At 39.9% G+C, this 13,436-nt stretch overlaps 3 protein-coding genes and 1 pseudogene across 4 annotated transcripts in view; 1 reads left to right on the forward strand and 3 right to left on the reverse strand.

Annotated features, from left to right (window-relative positions):
- Positions 1-5,261, reverse strand: part of LOC110055426 (uncharacterized) — an 11,791-nt gene extending 6,530 nt beyond the window's left edge. The window contains exons 1-2 of the mRNA XM_089270671.1: positions 4,312-5,261; positions 1,520-1,840 (exon numbers count right to left, since the gene is read on the reverse strand). Coding sequence (XP_089126797.1) covers positions 1,520-1,840; positions 4,312-4,540 — 550 coding nt within the window. The 5' untranslated portion in view covers positions 4,541-5,261. The remainder of the gene's footprint in view (positions 1-1,519; positions 1,841-4,311) is intronic.
- LOC149105547 (solute carrier family 35 member F3-like) overlaps positions 1-13,436 on the forward strand; it is an 89,927-nt gene that overhangs the window by 55,299 nt on the left and 21,192 nt on the right. The gene's annotated exons all lie outside the window — the stretch shown is intronic.
- LOC149105554 (uncharacterized) lies at positions 1,778-9,312 on the reverse strand. The gene is made up of 3 exons (XM_089270701.1): positions 8,726-9,312; positions 6,965-7,636; positions 1,778-1,840 (listed from the first exon to the last, which is right to left on the reverse strand). Exons 1-2 carry the CDS (start codon positions 8,993-8,995, stop codon positions 6,986-6,988), a joined length of 921 nt encoding a protein of 306 aa, XP_089126827.1. The 5' UTR covers positions 8,996-9,312; the 3' UTR covers positions 1,778-1,840; positions 6,965-6,985.
- LOC149105555 (uncharacterized) lies at positions 9,036-13,114 on the reverse strand (annotated as a pseudogene). The gene is made up of 3 exons (XR_016201713.1): positions 12,609-13,114; positions 10,412-11,125; positions 9,036-9,313 (listed from the first exon to the last, which is right to left on the reverse strand). The product of XR_016201713.1 is annotated as an uncharacterized LOC149105555 (transcript).

Here is a 13,436-nt window from a genome sequence, read left to right on the forward strand (position 1 = left end):
ATAGTTTTCCTTGCATACACTTGACAATAGAACAATGGTTGCGAAAAAAACGCACTGGGGTTTACCCATTGTAAAACAGCATAATAGACATTTTATTTTTTTTGCTTTTGGTTTATCGACCAAAACAACCATATGCATTCTAAAGAAGCTTTACAATACATTAAAGATTAGGAAAATAGCTTTGGGATTTGGACATTGTTGAATAGAACTGACAGCTTAACAATTACTTCAGTTTTTCACAGCTGTTCTGCAAAGATGGCAGAATTGAAATGAGTGACTCTGAAGAAGAAGTTTTCCTTACACAAAGTGGCGACAGAAGGGTTGTTCAGCTTTGACCACTCGGACGAGCATCAAGAAGTTTCAATCGGCAGCGTTGAAAAAGAGACTACAGCAAACAAGAAGAAAGCGTCGAAGAGGGATATCATAGTCGTGGATGACAAAGACCTCAGTGCTGGCCAGGAACAGTGAGAGAATCCCAAAAAACACTAAAAAGGTAAACTTCTAGTGTTTGAATGTCTGGAATAAGTGGGCGTGAAATGGAAGGCATGTGGGTGTGTGCGAGGGGAATATTATTGTAATATTCACCTAGGGGATTATCAACTTTAATAATCCCCTAGGGGGTTATTAAAATATCAGCCCCGCACTCCCCTGTTACAATCAAAGCCACCACCAGCTTTTCAGACAGCTGTTAGTTAGCAGGGTTTATTTAATATAATTGTTAGCCTCGAAGAACAAAGGAAAACGAGCCATGTAAAGAAAAAGTCATATAATTCTACGATAACTGAAAAATTTCTCATGCGCTCAATAGGTAATTTGTGACTGCAATGGGAGAAGAGACACATACATGACGCCATCACGCGCAGACTTGAATTGAATATATTTCCAAACTTTTATTTTTTAGTGCAATTTCATGTGTAGATCCACAGCTACTCTGACAATGTTGCGTCACAATTTGTCATCATAAAGGACAGAGATATAAAACAAGCCAATTTGGTTTAACTTTTCGCATTTTCTTGGGATATGTGCATGTATGAAGTTAGAGTGTATCATTCTCTCCATAGAACATAGTAATCACCACATAACAAGGACAAATTAACAGAACTCACAATATAGACGGCTTACGATGGCATCAACTGAATATGAGGTAAAGCTATGGCACTAGACTCACAAATTTACAGCTCGAGTAAGATACACAACCCCTCAAGCATGTAGTGCTTAAACGATAATCGTGTTTTAAATAAAGGATTTTTTACTTATCTGCAGGTAACTTCTGTTCTAATTTAATTCTGGCTTTCCGCGCTAATACATTAGTTTACAATCATTGCGCGAAGACTTCTAATTGTGAGCACAATGTCCGTAGCTACATCAGTTTAACATTTACTTTAATATTATTTTATCTTGACTCATTAACCACGCCGCATCAATTACGGGGACAACGATCTTCCTATAATTTCAGGTGAGAGTTATAGTTTTGGAATTTCGCATTTCAAAATAGATTTGTAGTACACGTCTTTCTCACCTTTATCGCCTTTTTCTCCTTTTGGTCCTTGATTTCCCATGATACCTTGCTTGCCGTGTCTACCTGGTAAACCCATGATGCCTTGCACTCCCTTTTTACCCTTGGCACCTTGCACCCCTCGTCTTCCTCGAGAACCTTTGCTTCCTTTCTTACCAGGAGGGCCTGGGACGCACACTTTCTCCAATGGCTGACACAGTGATGCTGGTTTGAGTTTACTGAACCGTTTGGCGATTTCATTACGGACATCTTCTATGCTGAGAGATTTGTTACTGACTGAGATCAAGCTGCGGCGAACTTTGGTGTTCGTTGTCTTTTCGGAATCTGTAAGAAACAGGACATGAAAATAATAGGCTACGTGCAGACCTCTATGATTCCTTTTAGGGAAATAGTCGACGAATGCCAGTTGGCTTGTTTGACTCTTTTGATTTCAGACATTACGTATGAAACCCGTGGCGGTATGCCAAATATTTCACTCCTTTTACCCAGCTAAAAATAAATGGATATCTATACATCGTGACTTATTTAGAGCCTTTGAACGTCGCTCTATTGTGTTAAATAACGAAAATAAAAGTCACGGTGCGTGCATGAAGAACAAATTTCCGTTGTTTTACTATCAGTGATACACGACGATGGATCAGTTTAATTTCAGTTTTGCCTGATCAGTAAGTACCGTATAGTAAACACACTTTCCGTAATTTGATCAGTCACGTATATCAACATGGAATCTCTCTTCTGCTGAAAATAGATCACAACGAAGAAGAAATTCAGTTCAAAGACATCTCGCTGTATTAAGCACATACAGTTTTTTTTTTTTTTTTTTTTACTCGAGGTAATTAGCGATCTTAACCTCGGACAAGTATAATTTGTTTCAGAATACGCGACAGCATAATTTCAAGTGTCTAAATGTACTATCCCTTTTCCCCCGAATGAAGATTAAGAGACATCTAAATGGTTCTGCCACTACTATATAATGTAAAAAATAAAACTGACAATCAAAAAAACAAGGACTTTTACTAACTCTGGTATTTCCATTTCTTTTTTGTGGTCTGTTGTCTGCAGTGATTCGGTCTCCACGCGGCTTTCGACTTTCGAAATTCGCAGTTCGTTCATCTCTGTTTTCCTGTTTATCGATTCCTTTCTCAAAACCAGCGCAACAATCAACAACAACGAAATAAAGGATAGAAACGAAGAACCTTTGTGGAGAACTTCGCCACATTTGGAGGAAGTCTTCTTGTTTGATTCCATGATCGGTTCTAATTAACAAACAGTTGTCTGAACAACAGGAAGAAGTTCGACTGTCGTGTAAACTGAACGTTTGATTTCCTTTTAGCAGCAGTTTCGTGTTCCTGTATACGGGATATGCCCGGCAAGACATTCAACTGTAAAGCGAAACCGTTGTTAATTGATCTATCATCGTTTGGAAGAAACTTTAATCTTTCTCTGAGTGCCAAGAATATCTCCCGGCATGAATGTAACTTTACTTAATTTGATAATCAGTGCCCGGGGGGAAGTATTCTGAGAATCCTGTAAGGATCATTGTGAAAAAGAAAAAATACTGAGACTTCTTCGTTTATTACATCACTGTAAACCCCTGACGGAGGTTGATTGAAGGTATAGGTGGGTGGAAAGCCACACTACAATTATATTCTTATCTCTTGAGCTAGAATTGTCTTCTAATTTAGTGGATAGGGAATGTATGTTTCTTTGTGTGAAAAGAAAGCGGAGAGAGGCCTATTTGGAAGTTTTGTCATCACGGATTGTATACTATGGATGATGTGTTTGGAAAGTTTCTAGAATAACCAGCCTCGTTATTTTGTAGGCGGATTTAGTCAACAGACACTTCAGTTATACTCTGTTAGTTAAGTCGTGATATTTTCCTTTTAGGGCAATTTCGAAAAAAGACAAAACATCTCAATTTGAGCTGTGTCGACCCCTGCCATCTCTCATAAACAAGATTGTATATCAACAAACCTACAAGTCTAGCTAGGGACAATCCCATTGCCCTGATATTAAAACCCATTTCTTCTACCAAAACAAAAATGTATGTTTTGACATCACATACATCCTGACTTGAAATAAATAACATCGGTATATGTCAGGAAAGCACGGCATCAAATAACGAAGACAGAAGTGAGAAACCGTCGTCTATTTTCGTCTATTTTTGGTTTCAGTATCACCCGATCAGTAAGGTTATAAACACGCTTCATGTAACTCGTGTTCAGTCATGTATATCTTAGACTACTCCTTTCATTCACGCGCAAGAAATGCACAAGAAGTTCTTACGCCACAAGAACACGCAAACAAGCATAAGAAATGTAAATGTGGTGTTTTTGCAGTTTGCCTGCAGGAAAGTTTGGAAACAGGAAGTTGAATGTTTAAGCACAAGAAGGCGCAAGAAGTTACGAGTCTTACTGTAAGCCGCAAGAAACGCAAAATGTCAGTCGAGTCCAGACGCGTAAAGTTTTTTTTTTATACCTCTGTGAGTGCAGTGACGACGTTACTGTAAATGAATGTCGTGATGATTTTAACGTTTCGTTTTCACCAAAACTCGTCCATGATTATCGAGACATGCGCTTACACTTAGTGTTTGCAGCCAGGAACCATGGCTAGATATGAAAACGGTCTCTGACTTCTTGGGTAACTACTGTCGCCGGCTTTTTCGCTCGTGACAAAATGTAGTAGCAGCGGCTGTGAAATGCACATGCATGCGTGCAGTTACTAAACTTCAGTCCCCAATAGAATCTTGTAGTACATATATATATAGCGATGGCAAAGTGTCATCTTGTACTTACTCTCTCGTGTTTCCATTTCGTTTTTGTGGTCTGTTGTCTGCGGCGATTCGGTCTCGACGCGGCTTTCGACCTTCGAAATTCGCAGTTCGTTCATCTCTGTTTTCCTGTTTATCGATTCCATTCTCAAAGACAGCGCAACAATCAACAACAACGAAATAAAGGACAGAAACGAAGAACCTTTGTGGAGAACGTTGCCACATTTGGAGGAAGTTTTCTTGTTTGGTTCCATGATCGGCTCTAATTAACAAACAGTTGTCTGAACAAGCTCGACTGTCGTGTAAACTGAACGTTTGATTTCCTTTTAGCAGCAGTTTCGTCTTCCTGTATACGGAATATGCCAAGACATAACTGATCTATCATCGCTTGGAAAAAAACTTTGACCCCTTAGTGCCAACTGAAAGATGACAACTTCGTTGTTTTAGTCCCGGCATGAATATCATGCACGTGTAATTTTGTATTCTTAAAGGACGGATGAGGATATCCTGAGAGCATGGTAGGGGTCATTCCAAAAGATGCTTAGTCCTTTTCGTTGGTAACACTGTATAGCAACTGTAGTAATAAAACTCTTGGCGAAGGTGGATGTGAGAAGTTCCCCCTCCTTGTCCTAGTCTTGTCTGAAAATTGAGATGTTACTCAGTGCCCGAAATGTAACAAATTTTTACAAAAGTGAATAGCCATGTGATGTTTCTTTTCATGTATGGATTATTGACCGTGTGAAGTCAAGATGACTGGATGTTGGCCAAGTGCTTATTATTCGCGTGTTTATGGACCGAGACGGAGAACGAGTCCAATATCCAGCCTGCTTGGTCAATATGGCATAAAGAACACTAGTTATCCCAAATGGGCAAGATACCTTTATCTATCACGGAGTATAGTATTTGGTTCATCTTGCACGCACGCAGCGCTTGACAGCATAATAATAATTAAGCTTTGACTCCGCACAGCTAGACTTTTTGGGATACAGTGCAGTTTATGTGACTAAATTTTGACACTTTCGTTTAAATCAGTGTATGATTTCGTCGAAGAGGCCAATAAATAGCACACACCATATAATTACTTTAAAGAAACTTGGAATGAAATGACAATGTTATTCCCTGTTCTGCTCTGCTCATTCGATGCTCATCTCGTCTAGTGCCCCAAATATTACACAATGCGCCGAGACATTAAAGGGGTAGTGGGGGGGGGGGGGGGGGGGGGAGGGGGTATAACCTTACTTTACTTTTCCAGGCTATTTCACTACAATTTCACTATTAACTACTACTAAGTCCAGAGTCCACCAATCCATTTATTTGTTTCTGTGAATGAAAGTTACTGGCAAGTCAAGAGCAAAGTTTGCACATTGTCCTGACAACAACTTTTTTTCTTAACAGCTTTTAATTTAGTTGAGAGTGAAAGACAGACAGCACAGCAAGTCAACCTCTCCCACCTTGGAAGCGCTTTCTATTTTCTCCAGGATATTTAATTTCCTTTTAGTTTCACCGATTTCTTTCAGTTTGAACGGTAAACAAAATTGTTGAATTAAGGGGTTTATTTCACCAGAGGACAACTTCCCTGGCCTTGACCGAAAACAGATGTACTAAATATTTAAGACTTCCTGTCAGCTATTTCAGTTCAACATTCTGACACTGCCCATAGTAAACTCGATAACCAAACAGTTGTCAACCAATGCAAAATTTCGCTCTGTTTGTTATAATGGCTAGCCCTGGACATGAGTAAAAACTGGAGAAAAAGAAAAGGCGATCGTTTGGCACAGTACCAAATTCAAAATATGATACAGTTGCTACCAAGACGCGGTTCAGTTTAACAAAAGAGTAGAAAGAGGAGTCACAAATTGTCAGGAAGTTCTATAAATTAAATTGCTGTCGGTCTTTTTCAGCTATAAATTATCTAATTATACATGTATGAGGAATTCGAAAGAATATGAGCCTTTCCGTGACACGGTAGACTAAATGGGTATTGTACTGGGCGGGAAATTCGTCCGATATTTTTCATCAGTGCATGTTCGACGGGTTCTCAATCACCTCTGGATGGGGGTGTGTAAAAGGAAACTTTGGATCTCACTTATTTATTACCCTTTTAATATTGTGTGACTTTTTAATTGTTCATTCATTTTAGGTGATATTCATTAACAATAGTTCACTTTATTTTGGCAAATTGAATTCCCTTTAGGCTTCCATTTCCTCATACTTAAGTGCAACATATGCATAATTCATGCTGCTTTGGCTGCTAAATGAAATCCTTCCTGACAGAGGACGACAGGAATTAAGTTTAGCCAGTTATAATGAAACTAGATTTGTCCAAAAAACGGTCAGTGCATATCATCCTCACTTTCTGAGTCACAGTCAAAAATGCTTTCAACGAGAACTGGAGTGAAATTTGGAATGACAACTGCACAAAGAAATTGAATATCAGCTTAACTAACGAGAGCAATTTTTGCCGCCTTTGTTTTCATTTCTCAGTACTCGGGAAGTTTTGGCAGTAACACACACGTGTACCACACAGGATGGTAGACCAATTGCTCGAAAAAAAAAAAATTATTATTTATCTATCATGGGGGGGAAATGCTGCTTTGTTGCGCTGTCCCTCTCTGTAGTGGTTCTTCAACAAGATCCATTACAATAGATATACGGTCGTAATATAAACTTTGATGTACCTTATTTCTAATCACGGCTACTCAACGAATCCACACATTCAAAGAGTAGGACTGAGACGATGAACCTGTACCATAACCAAAGTCATATTCCGTTGAATAATAAAAGCTAGCTTCATCTGCTTCGCTTATTCCAATCCCGTGATCAGCACGGTCACAAGAACTTCCTCCTCCACCAATCATCATCACTGATCCGTCACCATATCCAATTCTAGCGTCTGTGTCACACCAGAAACCGATCTTGTTGGCGCTTTGGATGTTTCCATTGCACTCAGCCTGTTGAAACCCGTCTGTTGACTTGTACTGACCGCCGTATTGAACCGTGCAGCTTCCCAGGCACTGGTCACTGGCCCAAACTTTGCCATTTCTAAAGTCGCCATAACTTGCGATTTTTGATCGGAATGTTTGTCCAGCCAAACAGTTACCTGTGGTCTGTAACAAGGGAGTGTGACTGGGGTCATCACTGCGCGTGATCTTAAACTCTCTGCCGCTGACCAACCAAAAGGCGGGTGAGATCATGTCAGCGTTAACAGATGGACTGTACGTTGTTCCCATGGCAACTTGCTGGTCATACCGCCAGTAACCACTGTCTTTCATCCAGTTCTTGTTGTCATTATTTGAGAATCGAGCGATAAGAGTCCATCCTTTGCCATCTGATGTCATGTCACAGTAAACCTGGAATGATATCAGAAAATGGCCCGGTTGTTATGCACTATACCTTTTTTAAGCGTTTAAAATGTGAAAGAAGAGGCGACGAATTTGGTTTTCAATTTAGCCTTTGATTTAGAGTTTGGTGTTGGTGAAATTTGGTTGTCAAAGATGCTTAGAACCCTCTTGATTTAACCATTTCTTCTTAAACTGCTTGGAAACTCCTTGAATTTTCTCTCGATTATAAATGATATCAGCAAACACACACAAGTGCATGCACGACAATTCTTTTAGTTGGTTGTGCCGCGTTTCGGTTCCTCCCAGGTGAAACAATGAGAAGTCAGGAGAAGTATGTTTGTTGCGCTTTGCATTCTAGGAGGGTCAGTTTGTTTTCCGCCCAGCAGCTGGAGGCCATGTGGTAAAATCACTTTACCTGCGAAGTATAACTGTTGGAAACATATCTGTAGGCCTGGTTGAGATAAATTTCGTTTCAATTCTGGTGTTGCGTACAAAGGCATACAGCATATTGTAAGCACTGTTGGCGAAAGTTTAAAATAGGAAACATCGGGAAAGCTCATAAAATAACGCATAAATGATTCGGAATAACCAGTTCCTATAAACACAGATTTCGTTTCTGTGAAAACCCTTCTCCACTTGCTTTGACTTCCCAGGACGCAGAGCTATATGGAAACATCGACAAAAATCCAAGGCAATGAATCGGAAAATATATGCAGTCCTTCTCCGTTGTCCTCGCAAAATTTATATACTTTGTCAAAACAAAAGGCGCTGTTCAATTCAAGACTGATACAAACGTTGTCTTTGGAAATCGTTTAACTACTGCAGATTTAAATAAGTTTCCTTCCTTTAACTGACTAACTAATGGCTCTTTGAAAATGGGGGAAATTTTTAATAGTAACTGTGAACCGATGAAAAGGTTTTAAAATATAATGCACACTTGCCTAGATCACTCCTTGAAACTCTGTCAGTTTAATGTCCGTGAATTCTGCTGCACTTTTATATAGGCTGACCGGTTACGCTGGACTACAAAGTTTGGGATATCTTATATTTAATGTTGCCTCTTAAATCTAATCGTAACTGGACACGTTATTAACTTACTTTTCCATGAGTAAGGTGGTATTCTCCATCAGATAACTTCTGATCTGCTATCAACAGAGCCTCTTCACACGAAGGAGCAGCTGAAAAGTGGATGAAAAGTTTCAATATAGTTATGCGGTCTTTTTTTTTTTTTTTTTTTTTTTTTTTCACATTAGAGCATTTTGAACAAAGTTCCATTCCAGTTGCACGTTTGGTGTATGATAACACATAAATTATTAGAATCGTCTTTTTTTTTAATTTTCTGCTTTTAGAAATAAAAAAATAGAACATCTTGTTAAAAACGGTCGTAAGGATACACAATGTACCACACTCAACTTTTCATAGTAACAATGACTGTAGTTGTGATTTCCGCTAGTCCAAAACGGTTTTTTGCTTGGCAGATGTAATCTCCGTCACTGTTGTACTTGACCGGGTTAATTTCAAGGCATCCTTTTTGCTGAGAAGCCAGTGTTGTATCAGAAGACTGTTGAACACGTGACCACTGCACCTTGGGTGGAGGAGAGCCTGTTGCTTCACAACAAAGATTTAAAGTTGATCCTTGAACTACAGACACCTGGGAGGGAGGTCTGTTTGTAATAACCGGTTGCTCTAAATAAGAAAGTAAACATTATGACAAACATTTTCTAGTTTTATTTATACCCTTGGCATAATTTTCCCGCGAACTGCCTTACCACTGAGTTTTTTTGAAGTCTCATCAGCGCGTGACGTCGTCGTCGTTGGAAGTTGTCCCGTATAGCATCATCTTAAAGCACGAGAACTATGCAAAAAAATCCTTTTTTAAAAGTCCAACATATTAATCAAGTGGAGAATAACTGAAAGAACAGATTGTGAGTTTCAAGGGCCAAGAAATCGGCCGTTTTTGCCACGAATGAAATTGCAGACTGCCCAAGTCCAAACGATATCAAAAAATATGATTACAAAGCCACTGAGCTCCACCCAAGAGTAACCACAGGCATATATAAGAGCTGTGAAGGACACGACCGCTTGTCATCAGACGGGTTTATTTACACAAGAATCAGGAATTCTGAAAAGACTTAGAACAGGAATGTAGGAGTAACTACAAAATAATATTTTATCTTGAGTCATTCGCAAACATTAAGACATCGAGAGCTTCGCAAGGCGTCGCACTGGTTTGCCGGAGAGATAGGTAGACGACAATAGAAACGAATCGTTTCGGATAAGTGGCCGCAAATGTGACGAGTTTAATTGAAACTAAGGTTACAAACAAAGATTAAAAACTCTTCAGGAAAGGTGGGGTTAAACATTTCGCGACCAGTAAAAACTAAAGTAAAATACTACATAAGATATGTTGACAGTCTGCGGGTCGGTGACCGGGGAGGTGGAGGGAAAAAGAACAAATACGTCTGAACGCTAAAAAGAAGAAAAGTTCTTCTTGCGATGATGGCAATAGTGGAAAGGGGCCGCGTGTACGAGATAACCAACCTTTTGTACTTAACTTTGACACGCGCCCATTTGTCATTGGACAGGAGACTTCCATTGTTACCAGATTAGAGTACAACCCGCAAACTGATAAGAAACCAGAAATGCCTCGCGATAAAATAACATTATGCTTTCGGTTATCGGCATAATGTTTGTTTTTTCCTATCGCTATCAAGATGACTAGAATTACAAGCGATTTTTGATATCAATTAGTTCATTAAATCAAAGAGAATGAAAGTAATATACCTTTTAGTCGCATTCTGCTAATGGCCTTTAGGATTCCATGACCAGTATTTGCCGTGCACATGTATGATCCAACATGAGACCTTTGCACATTGTTGATATGCAGTGCACCATCTTTCACAGTGGTATCATTGAGCAAGGCACCTCCAAGCTTACTCCACGTTATCTGTTTAGATGTCTGACCGTCAACCCAGCAGTAGAATATTGCCGTTGTGTTGATAAAGACTTCCTGGGACACTGGATATATACTGATCTTTGGGTCAACAATGCATTCTCCTTTTGGTCCCTGAAGGCCCCTGTAGCCCGTGTTCCCCTTGTTTCCTTGCGAGCCAATCGAGCCCTTTTCTCCTGGACGGCCCGTTGCTCCAACATCTCCTTTTACCCCAGGGATTCCACGAGGCCCCTCGTCGCCTACGTCGCCCTTAATTCCCTGTGGTCCTTGACGACCTTGTTTTCCACTTGGTCCAGGAGCTCATACAGGACCCAAAGGTACCCGCGACCCGGTCATCCCAGGGGCTCCTTTTTCTCCTTTGTATCCGGGATATCCGAGCGCACCGGGATCTCCTGGCGGCCCCTGTGGTCCTACTTGGCAAAGTGTGTCATTGCTAGTGCACGCTTGACTTAACTTCTTGTCTATTTCCTGGCGGATTTGCCGCAGAGATATTTTTGGAGTGTTTTGTTTGTGGGGCACATTTCTTTTGTTTCTTTGGCGATGTCCTGAAAGAAAAACAACTTTCACGTTATTCTGAGCCGCGGTGATGAAGAAAGGAACAACACTTTTTTGCCGAAAACACTCATTTTTAGAGGTATTGCAGGCGTGTCGCGTAATCGACGACACGCGATACGTGACGTGTGATTGGAGTCGGTGGTTCAGTGTCTACTCGTGTTATTAAACAAATTTCTCGAGTTTCACTATAAACTGCAATGCTTTCTGTACCATAGCACTGTTAGCAGGATTCTTTGTGACTCAATATCATCTATAACAAGCTTTGTTTTCATCGATTCCGTCTTCCTTTGTTCCGCGGCGGGACCCAACTTTAATAATGAATAATACAGAGAAGCGACATGAGAGAACCTTTGTTTGTTTCGCCTCTACATTTCGTTTTATTTGTTTGCTTTGTATTCATTTCCTTATTATCGGACATTTAACGACGACAGCTTATCATGTTCGTCTCGACTGATTTCAGGAGAAATAAAGATACTCTCGTGTACTTCTCATCTTAGCTAGGAGCTCTCAAGGTTTGAGCCTTATCAGGGTATATTAATTTTCCTTTCTTGAGTTGTCAGAAAATGACTTACTTGACGAAGGGCAAAAGATGATTCATTAGTGTATCCATCATATTTTGTATGTGATTCCCCCCCCCCTCCCCCACCCACCGATCTCCCCGCGTGTAACCCAGAACGAATAACGCGCTCAGTTGGACATTTATAGTTTACCCACTTGAAATCGTTAACGAGTGTTTTTGTTTGTTTTTGTTTTCATTTTAATAGATATATATATATTTGAATTGGCAAAATGTCATAGTGATGAACTATACAAATGGCTAAATCCAGCGCTTAATAGCATCAAAATTCCGATATAGTACCCTGAACACTCCAAAGAGGGTTGCTAAATACTCAAGCCCAGTCCTCTTACCAAAGATCATTGCCAGACTGACCTAGTTGAACACTTGTCAAATATTTCATACCCAGATCAAGATAAAAACATATGTTCATAATTATAATACATATATTACGACACCGTTAAACTGAAAGCCATCGCAAAAGATGTCTTTTTTTGTTTTTGTTGGCTAGGTCGTAACGATGACATAAGGAAAAAGAAGATGGAAAACAATTGTACATTTTAGTAACATAATCACTGGTATGTAACGCGATGTTTGGTTTCAGAATGTCGGGACTTCCTGTATCGATCGATTCCGTATGTCTTCCTCTTTCTTCTAGATCTGTTGAAGAAGAACCCACGTAGAGAACTCTTTCTGAATAATCAATAGAATTTAACACACGCCCGGCAGATTGGAAGTATACGTTCAGACAAACATCGACTTTTTCGACTGAGAGGTTTGCCTCCCACAGGTGATAGATATGTCGCTACAGTGTCTTTCAAAAAATCATGCAACCATCCAATAAACAATATCATGATTGTTCTGATATAATTCACTCCTGTAATGCAGTTCAAAATCAAAGTGCTACATGTACTTACTTTCTGGTGTTTCCATTTCGTTTTTGTGATCTGTTGTCTGCAGTAATTCTGTCTCGATGCGGCTTTCCACTTTGGAAATTCGCAGTTCGTTCATCTCTGTTATTCTGTTGATCGATTCCATTCTCAAAAACAGCGCCACGATCAACAACAACGAAATAAAGGACAGAAACGAAGAACCTTTGTGGAGAACTTCGCCACATTTGGAGGAAGTTTTCTTCCTTGGTTCCATTATCGGTTCTAATTAACAAACAGTTGTCTGAACAAGCTGGACTGTCGTGTTAACTGGACGTTTGATTTCCTTTTAGCAGCAGTTTCGTGTTCCTGTATACGGGATATGCAAAGACATAATTGTAAAGCGAAACCGTTATCAATTGATCTGTCATCGTTTGGATGAAACTTTAACGTTAGGGTTAAGTGCCACGGATGACAAATAAATTGTTTGGTCTTGCAAGAATATAGGTATTTTTGTTGACAAACCGCCAGCAAGTGTATCCTGAGAATCTTGCAGAGGTCATTGAAAAACAAAATGACATTTTTATTACCAAAGGGAATTAATAATTTTATGCGACCTGCCCCGTGGTTAGTTTCCCGGATGGAGTCACATCCGGGACTCGAATAGATTTAGATTTAAGCATTTGAGCATCGCGTTGCAGGCCTTTTTCCCAGAAGCATTGGTGCAGGGCAAGTTCCTTCCCACCCACTTTACCCCTCCCATTTTTGGAGCATTATCGATGGTACATTGTAGCAGACGAAGTGTCACGTAAGGCGTGTTTACCCTCACCTTTGCTGGAAAAAGGTACCCATTTCCTGTTCTACTTTAATTTGAGA

The sequence above is a fragment of the Orbicella faveolata genome, unplaced genomic scaffold (assembly GCF_042242905.1).
Source record: "Orbicella faveolata isolate gen_17 unplaced genomic scaffold, um_ofav_v1 contig_34, whole genome shotgun sequence".
NCBI classification, from domain to species: domain Eukaryota; kingdom Metazoa; phylum Cnidaria; class Anthozoa; order Scleractinia; family Merulinidae; genus Orbicella; species Orbicella faveolata.